Below are 19,311 nucleotides of genomic sequence, written 5' to 3'. Positions count from 1 at the left end.
GAGTGAGGCTGAAAAATTATCTCTTAGGTATAATTATCTATTTAGGTGATGGGTACAGTAGAAGCCTAAACCTCACCATTACGCAATGTATCTACATGACAAGCCTGTACATGTCAAATTGTCTCTGTTTGCAGATAACATGATCATATATTTAGAAAACCCCATCGTTTCAGCCCCAAATCTCCTTAAGCTGATAAGCAACTTCAGCAAAGTCTCCAGATAAAAAAATCAATGTGCCAAAATCACAAGCATTCCTATACACCAATAACAGAGAGCCAAATTATGAGTGAACTCCTATTCACAATTGCTACAAAGAGAATAAAATATCTAAAAGTACACCTTATAAGGGATGTGAAGGACCTCTTCAAGGAGAACTACAAACCACTGCTCCAGAAAATAAGAGAGGACACAAACAAATAGAGAAACATTCCATGCTCATGGATAGGAAGAATCAACATCATGAAAATGGCCATATTGCCCAAAGTAATCTATACATTCAATGCTATCACCGTCAAGCTACCATTGACTTTCTTCACAGAATTAGGAAAACTACTCTAAATTTCATATGGAACCAAAAAGGAGCCTGCATAGCCAAGACAATCCTAAGGAAAAAAAAAAGAAAAGGCATCACGCTACCTGACTTCAAACTATACTACAAACTGTACTACAGTAATCAAAACAGCACAGTACTGGTACCAAAACAGATACATAGACCAATGGAACAGAACAGAGGCCTCAGAAATAATGCCACACATCTGCAACAATCTAGTCTTTGACAAACCTGACAAAAACAAGCGATGGGGAAAGGATTCCCTACTTAATAGAAGGAATTGGGAAAACTGGCTATCCATACACAGAAAACTGAAACTGGACCCTTTCCTTACATCTTATACAGAAAATAGCTCAAGATGGAAGAAGAATTAAATGTAAGACTTAAAACATAAAAACCTTAGAGGAAAACCTAGGCAATACCATTCAGGACATAGTCGTGGGCAAAGACTTCCTGACTAAAACACTGAAAGCAATGGCAACAGAAGCCAAAATTGACAAATGGGATGTAATTAAACTAAAGAGTTTCTTCACAGCAAAAGAAACTATCATCCAAGTGAAAAGGCAACCTACAGAATGGGAGAAAAATTTTTGCAATCTATCCCTCTGACAAAAGGCTAATACCCAGAATCTACAAATAACTTAAATAAGTTTACAAGAAAAAAACAAACAACCTCATCAAAAAGTGGGAGAAGGATATAAACAGACACTTCTCAAAAGAAGACATTTATGCAGCCAACAAACATATGAACAAAAGCTCATCATCACTGGTCATTAGAGAAATGCAAATCAAAACCACAGTGTGATACCGTCTCACGCCAGTTAGAATGGTGATCATTAAAAAGTCAGGAAACAACAGATGCTGGAAAGGATGTGGAGAAATAGGAATGCTTTTACACTGTTGATGGGAGTGTAAATTAGTTCCACCATTGTGGAAGACAATGTGGCAATTATTCAAGGATCTAGAACCAGAAATACCATTTGACCCAGCAATCCCATTACTGGGTATATACCCTAAGTATTATAATTCATTCTACTATAAAGACACATACACACACACACACACACACACACACACACACACACACACACATGTTTATGGTGGCACTGTTCACAATAGCAAAGATTTGAAACCAACTCAAATGTCCATCAATGACAGAATGGATAAAGAAAATGTGGCACATATATACCATGGAATACTATGCAGCCATAAAAAATGATGAGTTCATGTCCTTTGCAGGGACATGGATAAAGCTGGAAACCATCATTCTCAGCTAACTAACACAGGAATAGAAAACCAAGCACCATATGCTCTCACTTATAAGTGTGAGTTGAACAATGAGACCACATGGACACGGGGAGGAGAACATCACACACTGGGGTCTGTTTGTGGGTAGGGGGGTAGGGGAGGGAAAGCATTAGGAGAAATGCTAAATGTAGATGATGAGTTGGTGGGTGCAGCAAACCACCATGGCAAGTGTATATTTATGTAACAAACCTACAAGTTCTACACATGTACCCCAGAACTTAATGTATAATAAAGAAAATTTTAAAAAAGAATGCCTGCCTTATAGAGTCACTGTGAGGGATAAAGATAATGTACATTATACATTTTGTGATATATATATATATATATATATATGCATATTATTCAATTCTAATTTCACCTCCCTCCCAAAATGGAAAACTAAGGCAATTATGAAGACAATTTTATAGTATAATTCATATCTTCTCTCTTTCCACTCTAGAAAAAGCATTTTCTAGAAATGTATTTCTTCAAACTAAATACTTGTTTATATTTTGAATTTTTTGATTTTTTAAATTGTAAAAGTTAGTTTTGTATAATATCAGGCAGTATATTTATGTCATTACTACATATTAAAACTATCAGTGAAATACTCTAGCAAATTACACAATTTTTAGCAATAAACTCAGTAAAACATGACTTTCTCAGAAGAAATAATCATGTTGTAGATACTAATAAACACATATATATATCATTTTTAGCTATATACATATATATAGTTCTAAATATATGTAAAGTGCTAAATAGTAAGCTGAATCTCAGGCAATCTGGTATTTCATTTCATTTAATGTCTTCCTTCTTATAATTGACACCTAAGGTGCTAATTTTAAAACCCACTCCTAGCGTGAATATAAGTCAGAGATAGGCCATTAATAATTAGGGTGGGGAAAAAATGAAAGAAATGTGCAAATTACTGTGTAAAATAATAATTTTATAATTTCTTAAGAAAAGACATAGAAATTGATGGGTGTTTCTAATTTTTCAAAGAACAGTGTTACAGTCTCTGAAATAAAATAAGGCCCATTTGCTTATTAAAGTTGTTTTCAAAATAATAAACCATTTGAAAACCAGTTAAAATTGTTTTCTTCATGATTTCCTCTGCAGCAAATAACATTCTTAAATAAATTTACTGGTTATTTTCAGATTAAAGCCTAATTTCTATTTTTCTTCTACTTGTTACATACGTACACTTTCCTCTTTTACAGTATGAAAGGATCGTGTACCATTATTTTATAAACACTAATGTTCTTAAATGGCAGGAATCTCTATACCACTATAGAGATTGCCAGGATCAAGAGGTGTAATAGTAATCATGACATAGAAATGTTTGGAAAGGCAAATGCAGCTGCTGAAAACCTGCATCACAAACTGCCTGATGATTAGCATTCCATAGGGTCCATAATGAGTTAGCTTTGATATTGCTAGTCATATTTTCTATGACCCACAGCCACAAACACCCTCATATAACAAGTCCACCCCAAAATGATTTGCCCAGAAGAGGTAACAGGAACACTGGTGACTTGTCACTTCTATAGATGATGTTCGTTTTCCCTGAATCAATCAATCCACTTCCATTTGGGCAGGGGATTGTCACTTCACAGGAAACTAGTGTTCCTCACTCCAGGTGTGGGACTAATTCTTTCCTGGAGGGTCTGCAGGAGTAGACTGACTCAGGCTGTTTAATCTATTTAATCTAATCAAATCAGGGCTTGGATGCCTCCCTTTGTCACATCTGATGCCCCCACTCCCATATTAAAAAGGGAATACACAGGCACGAGCCAACCCTCTGGGTCCCTTGATACATCATTAAGTTGTAAAAATGACTTCATCACTCACGACAGAGAGATTACACAGCCCCAGTGGTAGCATATGGCAGCGGGAGCATCACTCTACCAGCTGCCCACCTGACTCTCTCCTTTCTCAAATCATGTCCCTCCCCTCCAGAAGCTGCCTCTGCACTGCAGTAGCAGAATACTGTGGCAGCAGGAAAAGCCAGAGCTAGTGAGGGGTAAGGGGATTGGAGAATGAAAAAGGGGAGAAAGAGAAACTCGTATCATGAAAACACCTGCAAGCCCTTGGAGACCCCCTCCCTCCTCAATCTATCTATACATCTTATCGTAAAGGGTATTTTCTTTTGTCAGGAGAGTGCAGGCTTCTCCTGCATTACCCCAGATACCTAACATATAGGACACACAATAGGAAGGCGGCTAGATGTTTGATTGGCAGCTAGATGCATGAGCTAGAGAAAGTCACCTCTGGCCCTACAAGACTGGATGCTTATAAACCATTTCCACCGGAAAGGGATGGTGATCCCTTTCATCAGGATTTAAGTTCATAGTCTGAATTATTTTCTCACACATAAGGAAGTCACAAATTATTTCTCACTAGAAGGGTTGAGGAACTCCTCCTTGCAATGGATGTTGCAATGGATAGGTAAGTAGAGAGGAAAAAAAAATTATATAGACAGACCAACAGTGTGTTTGTGTGTAACTGTGTATATGTGTGTGCGTGTGTGTGTGTGTGTGTGATTGTGCTTAGAAATTCATTTCAAATGCTTATTCCAACAAATAAATAAATAACATCCTTATTGTTTTATCTTTCTGAAGAAAAAAGAATAGCACCTGTAAAATTGCTCCTTTCTGGGCTTACCACATGAAGATATTATGTTTAAAATGTCTGTCTTCTTCTCTTTTAGAAAATTACTCTAACAAGAGTATTTTTATAATTATGCCAGCCAGAATATTTACCTAAAGTTTATAAAATTTTATTTTTATAAATATAAATGTGCACTAGCAAATTTTAAAACCAAGCTTTTGGATTTGCTCACTTTTAAGTATAAATTACTTTCTATTTTATACAGCATATAAATTGAGTTGCATCAGTCAAAACCCCAAGGATAAATCCCTTTGTTTTTGCAGACCAAAGTCTAACCTACACCCAGTCATGTTCAAATCTCTGGAATCTTAGTTCTAAGAGCCCAAACTGCCAAAGTGTCTGAGTGGCAGAAAAAGTTATAAATGCCATGTTTTCTGGTGTAGAATATCACATTCTTTGTTTTAGTCATTCTCAAGTGTGAAGCTTGCCTTTTGCAAAGAAAAGGGCTGGATCGCCTATGTTGCAGCCAAACAGCTTGGGAGCCAGTACACACACACAAAATATACAATATGTTTCTCCTGCCAAAATAAAATCTAAGGATCCCTTGGGCCAGCTAAAGGCTTCTCTCTCTAATTCATGGAATTCTTCCCTGGATTTGGGGCATGATAGATTGTAATCATTCATTCTGAGAGCAGAAGGCTCAACCTACTGCTGAAAGCTAACTTTGCAAGGAAGCACATAGCATCAGACAGAGATGTTCAATTTCATTGTAGAGGTACCTTGCCATCATATATTACCAGACACCTGAGTTCTAGTCACAATCCCTTTGTGACCTCAGATAAATCACTATTCCCTCATTCTCTATTTCATTTCCTGCTCTGTAAAATGAAAGGGCTGGATTAGATGAGCTCTGTCCACCAATAATATGGGTTCTTTCTGTTATAGGGGGTTCACTCTATGCTACAACCAAGGGTGATCCTAAGTGTCTTATTCAAATAAAGAAGTATTTTTCCTTAGAAAAAGCCAAGTTAGAAATTAAAGAAATACCTGAAAAGACAAAAATACAGGATTACTGTAGGGGAAGATAAACTATAACTCTGAATACAGAAGGCTAACCTAAAGCTTAAATGGATTTCTCTAAGTGTATTTATGCTTGGCTAGAATTCAAAGACTGCATACACTGAATTACTAGCACTTTATACACTTGGCTAAAAATATTTTTTAGGACAGCTCTTTAAAAGCCTTCAAGTAATATTTATGGAATTTTTACTGAACAATAATTTCAATTTGAATAATGTACATGGGAAAACAATTTTAAATGTAGAAATGTGACTCATGAAAAGAGGCATTTTTATGACATTGGAAATAAACCATTTACATTACTAATGTTTAAGGTAAATTTAGACAAAAATAAGCTGAATAGTCACAGAAGTTTTTAATAAATATCATTTATTATTTTTTAAATAATAAATGATAACAGCCAGCAATTACCTGGTTCCAGGCGCTTCAAAAACCTTTACATATATTTAGCTGTTACAATCCATGTGAGGTAGGTACTTTAATTAGCCCTCTTTTACAGAAATACTGAGGTGGGTTAAATAACAATGTATATTATTCAGTTACTAAATAACACATTCAAGAGCCTGTACCTACAGTTTGGCTTTATAGCCTAAATCTTACTGTTGGCTTTTTTTTTTTTTGTGTGTGTGTGTGTGTGTGTGTTTTTTTCCCAAACGCCTTGTTGTGATATTTATTTCATTTATTCAACAAATATGTGTCATGAGTCAGGTACTCTCTGAGATTCTGGTAATACAACAGCAAAACAAAAAAACAAACAAAAAAAAAACCATGGGCAAAACTACCATCACTCGGGGAGCTTGCATTTTGTGGTAGAATGGAAGATGTTAGACAAACAGATAATAAATAAAATATTGGTATGACAGGTGGTGATAAGTAGTATGTAAAAAATTAAAGCAGCATTGAGAAATCAAGAGGAAAGGATCAGGGTATTAAAAATATTAAATAGAGTTTAAATAATATCACCACCTAAATAAAGGCAAAAACAGTTTTTGTGATAGAGTGCTATACATTAAAGATATAAGGTTCATCAAACTCCCTTTGCTGTATCTGATCTTCCATGGTAACGTCTTTTCCAAAAAAATTACATATTTATATATTTCATATTTATACTTTTATATATTTCTTATATATACTTTTATATATTTCACATATGTATGTTATTTATGCTATTAAACATTTCAAGTACCTCAGAGCAATTTAAATGCAGGGTAAACCAGTCCTTAGAAATTTCATATTTGTAAATACATGGATTACTATAAGTCCATGTCCTGTATTATTTAAAGACAAAAATAATTTGCACTCCCCACATCTTTTTATTACTATATTAATACGTTCTCATGTTAAAACATTAAATATTTTGTAAGAAATCCTCCTTTGACACCCCGCCCCCCCACACAAAGGCCTTTCCTGGTGGAGACTAAATTCTCCCACCCATAATGTGCAATAGCTCTTTAAGGGAAGACAAAGGAAAAAGTGATGCAAGAGCCCTCCCTCCTCTGAGACTGGATATGCTCCCCCACTGACTCTTCCAACTCCTCCTCTCCATGATCAGGAAAGTACATGTACTTAGAATCTGACTGGTATAAGAACCAAGAGTCTGCATTGTGACCAAGAGTGGGGCTCTCTTTGCTTAATCAATAAAATGAAGAAGCCAAGTAGTTGTTCTTTGTTTTTCATTGAGAAATTTGCCAGGAGGTGTAGCCAGGAGTCTTTCTCTCCTGAGGCTCTGTCTCCACACGCCTCAGTTTTTCTTCCTCAGTTCCACCCACAACAGTGATGGCAAACACTTTCCAAAATAAGCCTCTTTTGCACTGGAGGGAAAGGAATCTGTCCCCAATCTCCTACCCAAGGGAAATCTCATTCTACTATTAAGTGATCAATATAGAGAAGCTGATTTGAATGGGTACACGATGCTTATAAGTGAAAGATTGGTCTTGCTGCTTTGTTTTTACTGTTTTTGAAAAAGAGATCGTAATAGGAATATCTTTCAAACAACTTATAAAAATCTCTCATTTTATATTTATTAAAAGCCTTCTAAGGTAAAATTTTATGTAGCATTTGTATTACAAGTTGGACATTTATCATGTTAATAGTAGGGACATCAAGATGATTAAATTATTTGTTGTTTTTACGATTTTTAAATTAATATGCAATACTGTTATAATCTCAAAAGAAAATATTATACATGTTTAAAAACCATTTTCATGCAAGGCTTCAATTACATTTTGCAATGTTTTGCTATATTTTAAAAATGAAGCAAATATGTCAGAATCTTCAGGCATGATAAGCAAGTTGATCTATATAATTTTCTATAGGGCCATGATATTTTACAATACCTTTTTAATTTTCTGAGTCTCATAGAACATAGCATATTATATATGAAAACATTAAGCCCTCTCTCTTGAATACCCATTTAATGGCAAGATTAAATTTGGATCCAAATAAGAATTCCAGAATTTAAAATTTTTTCTCTATGAAACTTAGCTGGGCATGATGGTGCATGCCTGTAGTCCCAGCTACTGGGGAAACTGAGGCAGCAGAATCACTTGAACCCAGAGGCCAAGGCTGCAGTGAGCCGAGATGGCGCCATTGCACTCCAGCCTGGGAGAGGAAGCCAGATTCTGTCTAAAAAAAAAAAAAAAAAAAAAAAAAAAAAAAAAATTTCTTTGAGGAAAATCTGCCAAATAAATTAGAACCTGAGTCAGCATCACTGTTTTCATTGCTAAACATGTCACAGATATTCATGAGTTTGCAGTTTTTAAATCAGAAAAACCAGTTACTGACCTCCTAGTGTTACAGAGGAAAAGCTGGAGCATCCCTGGTGGCTTTTCCTGGCAGACAAATGCTAGCATTTTCATATTTGGCAAGGTGAATATTTTGACTCCGAAAATAACCTTAAAGTCACCACCATTATATTTTCATTTGACATCATATTGAGTTCTTGTATCATTTTTGCTTTTTGGTGAATTGTTGAATATTTCCCCCCCTGCAGTGCAAACATTTCATGCATGTATGTTTGGAGTATCTTTCTAAATATGTTGCTTTATTTTAGGAAATACTTTTTAGGAAAACAAACAAACAAAAAAGGAGTGAAGACTGTATATATTGGGGATCTGAAAATCAAAAAAATGTAACGTGTTCATTATCAATAATATTTAACAGAATATTTAATGTTTTGTCTAATATCAATGTTTTCTTTATCACATCTATAAAAAAGAGTTCTCTACATAGTGAGTTTCATCAAGTGTCCATCAGCAGATGAATGGATAAAAATAATGTGCCACATATAAGCAATACATTGATTTTTTAAAGGAACTATTTGTCTACTACTTGGTCTTAGTGTCGACCATCCGTGTTGTCAAGTAAAGACAATACTCGAAAGGCATTATTCCTAATGTATGGCACTCTTCTCTCGACGTTTTAAAACACTGTCCCCAAATCCTCACTCTAGAGATTCTTAAGCCAAAAATACATTTCCAAGAATTCCTCCCCAGGCTCTGAGGACTCTGAGAAGCTTTGGGCAGAAAAGACACCGCTAGTGAAAGGGATTGTAATTGACAAAAGCCCCCGGATGGGGCCTGAGAGATGAGCTGTGCCCAAATTACAAAGGGCTAAGTTGCATATGACCATGATTATGGAGGTGACAAGTTCTAGTCTTCTTTCGTTAAAATATGACTTTTAAGTGTAGGAAGAGAAGTGAAGTTTTAGGTACAAGATCTGAATAAAGACTGGAAATCTTTATTCGCGCTATCTAAGCAGAAAGAACAGGAAGAGATGGTGCTTGTGTTCTATGTCGGCTCAACAATTCAGATGTAAAGAACATTTAGTTTTGTTTCTCAGTATACACACAATGAAGCAAAGGAAATTGCCCCTCACCCTCTGGTGGACAGGCCGTCACCCTCGACACCCCATCCCATCAGTCCTTACATCTTTTGCTTTAGGGGTGTCTCTGCAGGTGCTGCTGGTGGCGCTTCTGGGAACTGGCGCTAGGACCTTGGTTGTGGACTCCACAGAGAGGCCGGAGGCCACTGAAAGCAGCTGAGGGCTCCCCAACCTCCGCCTCTGCGCAGTTCATTAACAGGTGGAATTGCCTCCCTTGTGCCAGCACCTCTAGAAACAAATCCTTTAGACCCAGAGCACCATCTGGGCAGGGTCCGGGGCAGACCCTCGGGGAGCCTGGGCGCCCGCGGGGAGTGCAGGGGAGAGCGCAGCATCTGCCGTCGCCCACCCCTTTGTGCACACTGCCGCACTTTCCCTGCTCTGCCTGCTCCCCGCCTGCCCTCAGCTCCCGTCAGGCCAAAAGGCACGTCGATCATTTCTCCGAAAGCCGGTTCAGCCACCGCAGAGGGAAGGACGCCGCGTGCGCCAGTCCCAGAGAGCCTACATCCATTTAGGCGACTAATTCTGGAAGGAGTCACCAGCAGCTCCAGCCCTAAGACGGAGTGTCAAGGGACTAGAATATCTCTCCCGGGAGCCCTCAAACCCCCTGGGGCTGTAGTCTCTGCTCCCAGCTTCTGCCGCCCCTTCGGAGGGAACCAACACCACTCCGCGAGCCCCAGTCCCTCCTGGCGCTTTACCTGTTGGCTGCCAGCCGAGATGCGATGTAGCCTCCCGGAATCTGGGTGATGATGTAGCCCCAAAAGAAGGAACCGTGGATCATCCCCACGGTTTCCGGGTCCCAGTTGAATTTGGCTTTCTATGGGGGGTAGGAAAAAAAGGGGTGAAGGGAAAGAGTAGATAGAGTCAGTGCCAAAGGCTCACTTTCAGTGGTTCACAAGCCAAACAGCCCCCAGTGCTTGGACACTTCACGCATTCTGGGGATAAGGGTGGCTTCATTTTCGTTTCCTAACAAAATTGCCTCTTGCAACGGAAAAACCTTGCTCATTAACGAAATATTTTGTGATTAACAGTGAGACCGGGAGCACTGGCTTTCCTCCTCGACTGATGGTAGGCAGATCGGATCCTCTGAATGAGCTAGGAATCTAGAGGGCCCCAGTCTTGGAAATTCGAACTCCCCATGAAGAGATTTGTTAGCCAGATGGAGACTCCTGGCAGGGATCCACTTAACGGATCCGGCCAATGCGAATGCAGTAGTGTAGTGACTTTAAGAACGGAATCCAACCCTGGAGACGTAAATAGGGAAGTCCTGGGAAAGGAAGGTGGGGAGCGAAGGATGAAAGGTGCAGGGCTCAGAGTGGCCAGGAGAAAGGGTGTCCTCACAAATGGAGACGGATATGGGCCTGAAGGGTTTGGAGTCATCCGTGAATTGGGGGGAGTAAAGGGAGTGGGGGGCATTGCTCAGGGGTTGCAATAAAACGGGGCAGGGGTATTTCTGAAGGTAGAGGTCTAATTCTGCCCTGGTCAGCCTGGGTGACTCCCCAAGGGAGCCTCAAAGTAAACTGGGGCGCAAATGTTAAGTTCCGAAAGATAGGAGTCTACTTTTCCTGTCAGGTAACTGGGAACCCTTTTTCTCCTTCGAATAATATTTTGACACACAGCGGACTTTTTCAAGGTCTCCCGGATTCCAAGATCCTTCCCCAGTTTCTCCTCTCAATTCCTGCTTTGTCTCCTCTACCGCAGCTGGAGTTTCTAAGTAGGGACCCAGGGGTTCTGTGACCTTGACGTGACCCTCCCCTCTCTGGGCTCGATTCCCTGCCACCCTGGGACCCTCCAGCGTTGCAGCTCCTCCTGCGGAGACATAAACCTTCCGATAGACTCCTCAGCCAAACCTGCTAATATGAACACAGCTGATTTTATTTGTTTTCTAGTTTGTTTCATTTTGATTATTAAGAATGTTTCGGAGGGGCCGAATAAAGTCACGGGAAAACTATAATTAATATGCTACACTATTCATTCAAATAAAACAAATACATTTCTATTTAGATTTAGTGGACATTGCTAGTCACCAACAGTTCACAAAGCCTAGTGAGCTAGACGCTCTTTTCCACTTTGCAGATGGGGAAGGGAAGGCCTGGACCGCAGAGCGGAAAAGGAGGTGATAACACTATTGGAGTCCATTCTAGAAGGGCAGAGCTAGAGAGGAACTTAGGGAGCACCCAAGCCTTCCTTTCCATTGAGGGGGGAAATGGGGCTCAAACAGGAGATGCAGCTTTGCAAGGCCACATGGCTGAAGGGCGGGAGCCAGGGTGGCCACCCGTTGCCCACCTCCTTGATGACCTTGCCCCCGCGGTGGATGGTGCTGTTGTTGACCATGTCCACGATGGCCACGCCCAGGTTGCAGCGGATGCCGAAGGAGATGCAGAAGCCCAGGCCGCTCATGATGGCGATGATGTAGCGGCGCGGCAGACCAAAGCACGTGCAGTCGCACAGCGGCGCCTTCCTCTCAGGCACCTCTAGGGGCTTCCCATCTTCTGTCAGCTCGATAGTCTCCCCGGTGTCTTGCTTCTTCTCCAGCACCCTGCGCGGCAGAGCAGGGGCGAGTCAAGGACGTGCGTGGCAGCTCAGGCACCCCTGACTCTGACCCATTCCCATATTTCAGGATCCATAGGGGTTGGCAGGAGGGCCGTCGACCTCAGCCCTCCCTCAGGTATTAGGCTGGTGGCGTGACACCAAACTGCAAGACCTCCCAGGCTCTCACGCATTCTGCCCTTGCTCCTTGCCTCAGCGGCAGCGTCCCTTCAACTTTAACACCTTTAGGCCTAAGGCAGCGAGTCCCCATCTCGGGATCCACCTCTGGAAGCTTTGATTCAGAAACACGGGCTGCTTGGGTCTAACTTTCTTGCAGGGTCTGCATTTTGTGAGGACAGGGGTTACCAGAGCCTCCTCCGCACCTGTGTAGGCGCCTCCCCTGCCGACCTGCGCTCCCCAGGGCTTTCCCCTGGCTACCCTGTGCTCCTGCAATCCAGCGCCCGAGGGCTGCTCCGCTGCAGGCGGGCCCAACCAGAGAGCCTTTTCCACCCGTGCTGCCTTTTCCGTTTTTGGCAAGCGGAAGCTTTGCAGGTTGAGGATGCTAGTATTCCAAACCCCCTCCCCACCCCACCCCCCAGCTGAGCCTGGGGCACCCCTGAGACTAAGGCCTCTCTAGGCCATTGCCTGTGCCTGAAGAGAAGGCCTGAGAACTCTCGCTGAGAGTGTCAAACACTCTCCTTCCCCTTCATCCCGCCCCCAGGGCTCTGGTTCAATGCTTAATCCCGTTACACCTCATACTATTTTTTTTTTTTCTTTTTACTCGAGTTGGAGACAAAGACCTCCACAGCATATGGGCGACACCTAAGCTTCCTACTGACAGAACATGAATAATTAATTATTCACAATCTTGCGTCATTACTCTCTCTCTTACAAACACCGAAAAATGTCAAGAGTCCATCTCCCGAGACACAAAATGTGACTCCCAGATATACAAACGAGTCCCCAAATCAACTTTTGTAAGATATTCCACATCAAAGTGGAAGATCTCATGTAAAAATTTGTTTTTGCATACTGTTTCATAAGATTTCACCCATTTGAATCAATTCATTTCTGGCTTTGGTCCTTGGGAGAAGGGCCAAACGAAAAGGGGAACGCGGAGAAAAGGAATGGTTTCACTAAAAGTTGGTGGTGTTCTAGTCTACAACAAGTTCATGAAATTTCTATTAACAAAAACCAACCAAACAAACAAAAGGAATGCATACGGCAACATCTCTGTATGTAGCCCCTTGGGATTGATACTTTTGATATTTAAACAAAGAGCCTCTCCGTTTACAATTTGCAAATATTTTTCCAAACTACCATGTAATTTTGACCTGTGCCGTTTTGAATGCTATGTGCACACCCAATTGTTTTACCACACAAGGGTGAAGCAAGTGAAAATTTTAATTTAATTTCAAATATGCATAGCTTGGGATATTGCTGTCAAGCAGTTTGAGGCTACCAGAAAAAAATGTCAGACTTCCGAATTCTATAAAATAGTACCTGGACAATAGGTCTTAAAGGTATTTGTGGCTAGGTTAATGTTTATTCTTAAAGCCTGATCATAATGTTAGAAAACATTGCAGTTTATTTTCACTGGGAGAAAAAAATCAGCTGATGTGTTTTTTCTTTCTCTCTTTCTTTTCTTTCTTTCTTCTTCTTTTTTTTTTTTGCATTGGCTTTGTGTGCCCAAATATACAACGTTGAACTCTGCACAGGATGACAGTTGTACCGGGAAAGAACAGCCCTTTACAGGGTAGCTGTGGGACTGCAGGGCCCTTGCGGTATCTACTGCCGCATAGGTGCATAATCGTGCCTACATAAAGCCCGCCAAACCTAAAAAGATTTGGAAAATTTGGGAGTGGTTTGGTCATTTTCCTTATATTTCTCATGCATTTACAGAGACCTCAATTTCCCAAATATTAAAATTAATGCTCCTTTGGAATTGTTTTTTCTTTTATGTCTTCCCTGTCTTCTTTATTTTGCTCTAATTATTTTTAAAAAGCTGTATCCATGTAGCATACCTGAAATGATTTAAAGTTTTGCAGATTGCAGCATAATTAGTATAGTGACTACAGAAGGATTAAAAAATTAAATCATTTCTAGGACTTTCAAAGCAATGTTGCTTGTTATTTTTATGGCTGTTCTTCCGGGCATTGTGACATTTCCTATGCAAGAAATAGACTCTAGGAGACTGAAAATAATTAAAAATGCATATACATTGTTTCAGGCTCAGAGAAAGGAATTGCTTCAACTATCAATTATTGATATATTTTGATTCTTCTTTATTCAATAGAGAAGAAAGATTCCACTAGGGGATTCTCTACTATGCTTTTGAAGCTGAGATCTCTCTCTCTTACTTGTATGTATATATATTAAAACCATTATTCTTTGGAATTTCTTGGCTAATTTTTAGAGGGTTGTGCTTTATATTCGTTTGTCTGCATCAAAGGAGTTTAATTCGGGTTATCTATAAGCACTAAAAGAATGACTGTTTGAGCAGGTGCTGGTCATTTCTAAATTGTAAAGAAGATAAATCCTATGTAGTAAAGAATAAAACTCTGCAGATACCAAAATCACACACACACACACACACACACACACACACACACACACCCCAGACAGGTTCATTTAGTGCAACATTCCTGCATTAATAAGCAGGTTTCCAGAGCACCCCTGCTCCAAGCAATGGGCAACAAAAAGACTTTCCGATCATATTACAATGTTCCTGAGCCACCATGGTTTGCGGAAATGGCCCTGCAGGTTTTTTCATGCTGAGCCCCAGGTAAGCAAGGATTTGCTTTGTCTTACCTGTAGATCTGGCCGAGGGATTTTCCAGCAAAATTCTTTAGCCCCTCTTTTCCTGGGGCCAAAATCCTTTGTTTTACCGATTCCATTCTTTCAAAGACTGTTGTCAGCTCTTGCCAGATTTAAACAGTGATTGCTAGGAAAGGCGAGGATTGCACATACTGTCTTAATCTCTTAAGGCAGTTGTGGGCTTTTCCTTCTTAGCAGAATGGTAGTGGCTTGCCTCCAGCAAGAGTGAGAGTGAGAGAAGGGAGGGAGAGTGAGAATGAGAATACAACAGAATAGCTGCATGCAACCCACGGGTTTCCTAATAGGAGAGTTGGTAGACACAATCAGAAAGTCTCATTGGAAGGGGAGGATCCGGTGGCAAAGGGTGCAAGCAGTGCCATGGTATTTGAGTAGATGCGGTTGAGTCCTTGTCCTGGAAGTCGGTCAGCTGAAAAACAATGCAAATTCCCGGTTTTGAAGACTTACTGCTCTCAAGTCTGCTGGCTTTTAAACGGAGGGGCCGGAATATCACAGAACCCTTGGGTAACAGCAAAGTCAAAAGAATAGTACTTTTAAAAATGGTGTATTTGCTGTAAAGAGCAGAGCATATTCAAAACTCATGGTAGCACCTCAGGTCTCAGGTGAGCAGTGCTGCTATTAGTTTTTCCTCTCTGCCCATGATCTCCTCCCATCACGCCAGCGTAACTGTGCTTTGCGGTAGAGTCAAATTAAGATGGAGAAGGCTTGCTGCTCTTTGAGGACGTGAGTAAATAAAAGATACACAGTTCTGATTTGGGCAGCCTCAGGGAAGATTTTTTTTCAGCGGCTGACAGCACCCGTCTGGGCGGGTCTCGATAGAATGGTTCAGCACCACGGACAGAGTAAGTTTCAGGAAAAGGGGAAGCTTCTTTTGGCTAGCTAGGTTGCCAACTTTCTAGGGGGGGCTGGGCGGATCGCCCTGACCAAGGACCATACTGGGGCTCTTCAGGAATGGATGCTATGGAAACCATGTAGGAAGATGTCATCATCTCCAGAGTTTGCAGGGAGAATGGTGCATTTAACTCTGCTAGGGAAGACAACTTTATTAAAAATTGACAAGTTACTTCCAGTTTGCTACGTTTTGTCCAGCACACTGATGCCAATATTGCAGGGAAGAAAGATTTCAACATATTTCACTTATGCTTGTGATGTTCCAAGACACCTAGGCTCCCTTGAATGTAAAATCTATGCACACAAAATGCATAATTACATTACTCATATGCTTGTTTTAACCCTTGACAGGAAAAAGATGAATGAAAGAAATAAAAAAAGAAAGGGAGAGAAGGAAAGAAGAATGGAGGAAGGGAAGAATAAAGAAAAAGAGGTGCGAGGTAGGGAGAGGAGAAAATAAAAGAATAGCTGTAAACTCAGTGAACGAGGTTAAATAAAAGACAGGAAGTTTAAGATAAATTCCTTGGAATTTTAAGCATCTTTGTTTAAAGAATTTACAGTACACTACTCAAATGCCAGTATACTGATGAAATATGTGTCTATACCTTGTGCTTGCCGACAAATTATGATGATGATGATTTAAAGATTTATTTTAATTTACATATATTCCATTCAAAACTTATATATATATTTTTTCTTTGTATCACCTTCTCCTAAAGCATACGTTTTGAAAGACATTCATGTAATACTTTTGGTTTTATGTATATAAGTACAGTATCAATGAATTTATTTCATTAAGCAAAGCAAGCAAACTGTGCTAGATTAAGGTAAACTATTAATCTCTTTTACATGAATCACAAACTTCTTATGTATGATTCAGGCCAATGCTTATAAAACAGATTGGCCTTGAAGCAGATTTTCAAGGTCAAAACCTTGGATGTCATATAAGTCAACAGGGGGAGTCGATTTTAATTAAGATGCTGGAAAAATATCTCAAAAGTAGGGATCTAAATTCAGAATCAAGTAAGAATATTCCCCGAATAGTTCAAATGGTATAATGGCTCTGTATTCACTGAATGGATACCTGGAAAAAAAATTCAAAAATATCTAAAACCGCCTACCATTATTAAGTTTGATAGTTGTCAAATTATATTCCATTTTGAAATATGATAAAGAAAAGGATAATAAAGAAATTTTTCTCTTCTTTTGGATAAATTTGTCTAAAATATATATCCTCAGTAAAACAGTGAATTTGGTTTTTCTCTAGCACTCTGGAATGGCTTAGAATAATATCTATTTCTCAAGATCAAGTATAAAGAGACGAAACTACTTCCTTGCTAAAAAACAAACAAACAAAAAGATTAAAAGATTCAAGCTACTCAGGACTTGACTTATCTAGGTGTTTTCTAAATATCCATATTTTTCAAATTTTTAGTAACTAAGTTCATTAAATTATATTTATTTAGGGATATTAATGATTTTGAAATTTTGGAAAGTTATTTAAAAAATAGAATTTACAACAAATGTTTGTGAAGCTCAGGTGATAATGCAGAAATGATTTTCCTAAACATTCCGTCTTAAGTTGAACCTCGGATAACTAGAGATGTATCTAAACCATCAATAAGTATGATAGCTAGGTCGCAATTATGCAAATATGAGGGGAAACTAAGAAATATAAATCCAACATAAAAGCATTGTTTCTAGGGTAAAACAATTACATTCACTTTTATTGAAATGAATGTCATCTGCCTCTGTCTTCCACTCTCTTGATAATAAATAGCATGAGCAACCGAATCAGAATAACTGCTAATATTGATTTATTCATTCTAAAAATATTCATTGAGTGCCAAGAATAATACTAGATCTGGGAATTCTCCCTGAAATCTCACAAGCTACATGGGAAATAGACACATAAATACAATTACAAATAATTATGAATGAAATTATACAAGTTAAATAACTCATCCTGGGAGTTAAAATGTACAGAATGTATTTCAGGAGACAATGTTTTCTTGTCTGTCTTAATAGTTAAAGGAAATGTAGTTCTACAAAGACAATGGCAGCCCAGTGGAGTTTGGCAGGGTGGAGGGGTGTTATTTGGATAGCACTACAGCCAGAGGGGTATATTTAATGGTATTTCCATAAACAATGAAAAATATTGCATGTGGAAAATTACAAGAAATGTTACTAGGCCACCTGGGACTTAAGAATGCCATTTAGGCTATCTTTAAACTCATAGCAGCTCCCAATGTATGAAACATATATTCAGACACCATTTGCTAACACAACAGATTTTCTTCATGGAACTGGAAACACTGAACATGTACTTTCGCAACCCTAAATTAATCAGTTTCATCTTTATGTAAAGATGCACTAGTAGTTATATGTAGGATATTAACTTAAGCATATCAAAAATGACTTCCTTTCTCTTGACACCCTCCTTTATCCCCAATACCTTATACCCAATTTTAACAAGCTCTAAATTGCATCATTAGACAACTTCATTTCTAGAGGAAGAAATGTCCCTCTTGCCAAGAACTGTGAACAATAAAAGGAGAGGTTTTCACTGAATATAACTAATGTAGGGTAGCATATTATAATTTATGAGTAGCTTTTATTTACACGATAATCTCATTTATTCCTTATAATTATTCCTTAGACTAAAATAGTTGTATTTCCATGTTACTGAGGAAGAAAGTGAGATTTAATAATTGTCTGAAGCAATGTAACTGGTGATGAGAAAACAGCACAGGTTAGAGTAGCTTCTCACAGTTTAAGGTCTTGTTAAAATACAGGTTCTGATTCAGTAGGTCTAGACGAAAGCCCAAGATTCAGCAATTGTAACATGTTTCCAGGACTACTTGCCCAAGAATCACACTTTGAACATCAACAGTTCAGAGTATGAAATGTGAAATCAGTTTACCTGAGTGGGCCCTGATTCTACTGATTATCATCTCTCCAATTTTGTATCAATCATCAAACACTAATAAACCAGTTTTCTTACTGGCACAAATGAAGGCTTGTATTGGGTGATTTCTATCATCCGTTCTGCTTGTAAAATTTTATGCCTTTTCATAACTTTATTAACTGATGTAAAACTACTTTTCTTTTGTTTCTTCCATCCTAAGGTTTTTCTATTATATTTGAGTTAAATGGTTAATAATAAACTGAAAAAATACTAATATAGAGAAATGTACTCATTTCTGAAAGTTCTACCTTCTTACATATTTAAATAAAACTTTGTTGTTTTACTGTATATGTTGAATTTTATATGCAATTGTTTAAATAATTGAAGTTATAGTATTTTTTAAGATTCACATAAGGTATTAGCCAACAGCAATGTAATAGATTTCCATTTGTTTATATCCCTGTGTGGAAATAAACAAATGTGTGAGGAAATACTTTTGAGAAATAATTTAAATATCTTGCAAATGTTGCCCTCTGGTGGAAGGATATGTTAATATTTTAGAGACAATTGTGGTCCTTAATTACGTAATTACACTTTCTTTTCTCTCTCTCTCTTTCTTTCTTTCCTCTTTTGAGTATTTGTTAAATTAAATCTACATCTATAACTATAAAGTCTTTTTGTGGGCAACACATTTGCCATTGTTTTACTACAAAATATATTTAGAAATAAGTTGATTATC

The 19,311-nt window shown here is 38.8% G+C and overlaps 1 protein-coding gene across 1 annotated transcript in view; it reads right to left on the bottom strand.

The window, feature by feature from the left end:
- SLC17A6 (solute carrier family 17 member 6) overlaps window positions 1-15,714 on the bottom strand; it is a 42,269-nt gene extending 26,555 nt beyond the window's left edge. The window contains exons 1-3 of the mRNA XM_017525928.2: window positions 14,750-15,714; window positions 11,696-11,948; window positions 10,108-10,226 (exon numbers count right to left, since the gene is read on the bottom strand). Coding sequence (XP_017381417.1) covers window positions 10,108-10,226; window positions 11,696-11,948; window positions 14,750-14,835 — 458 coding nt within the window. The 5' untranslated portion in view covers window positions 14,836-15,714. The remainder of the gene's footprint in view (window positions 1-10,107; window positions 10,227-11,695; window positions 11,949-14,749) is intronic.
- Window positions 15,715-19,311: the final 3,597 nt, after the last annotated feature.

This window comes from Cebus imitator, unplaced genomic scaffold (assembly GCF_001604975.1).
Source record: "Cebus imitator isolate Cc_AM_T3 unplaced genomic scaffold, Cebus_imitator-1.0 Scaffold39, whole genome shotgun sequence".
In the NCBI taxonomy this organism is placed as follows: Eukaryota; Metazoa; Chordata; class Mammalia; order Primates; family Cebidae; genus Cebus; species Cebus imitator.
This window is presented reverse-complemented; position numbering and strand designations above follow the sequence as displayed.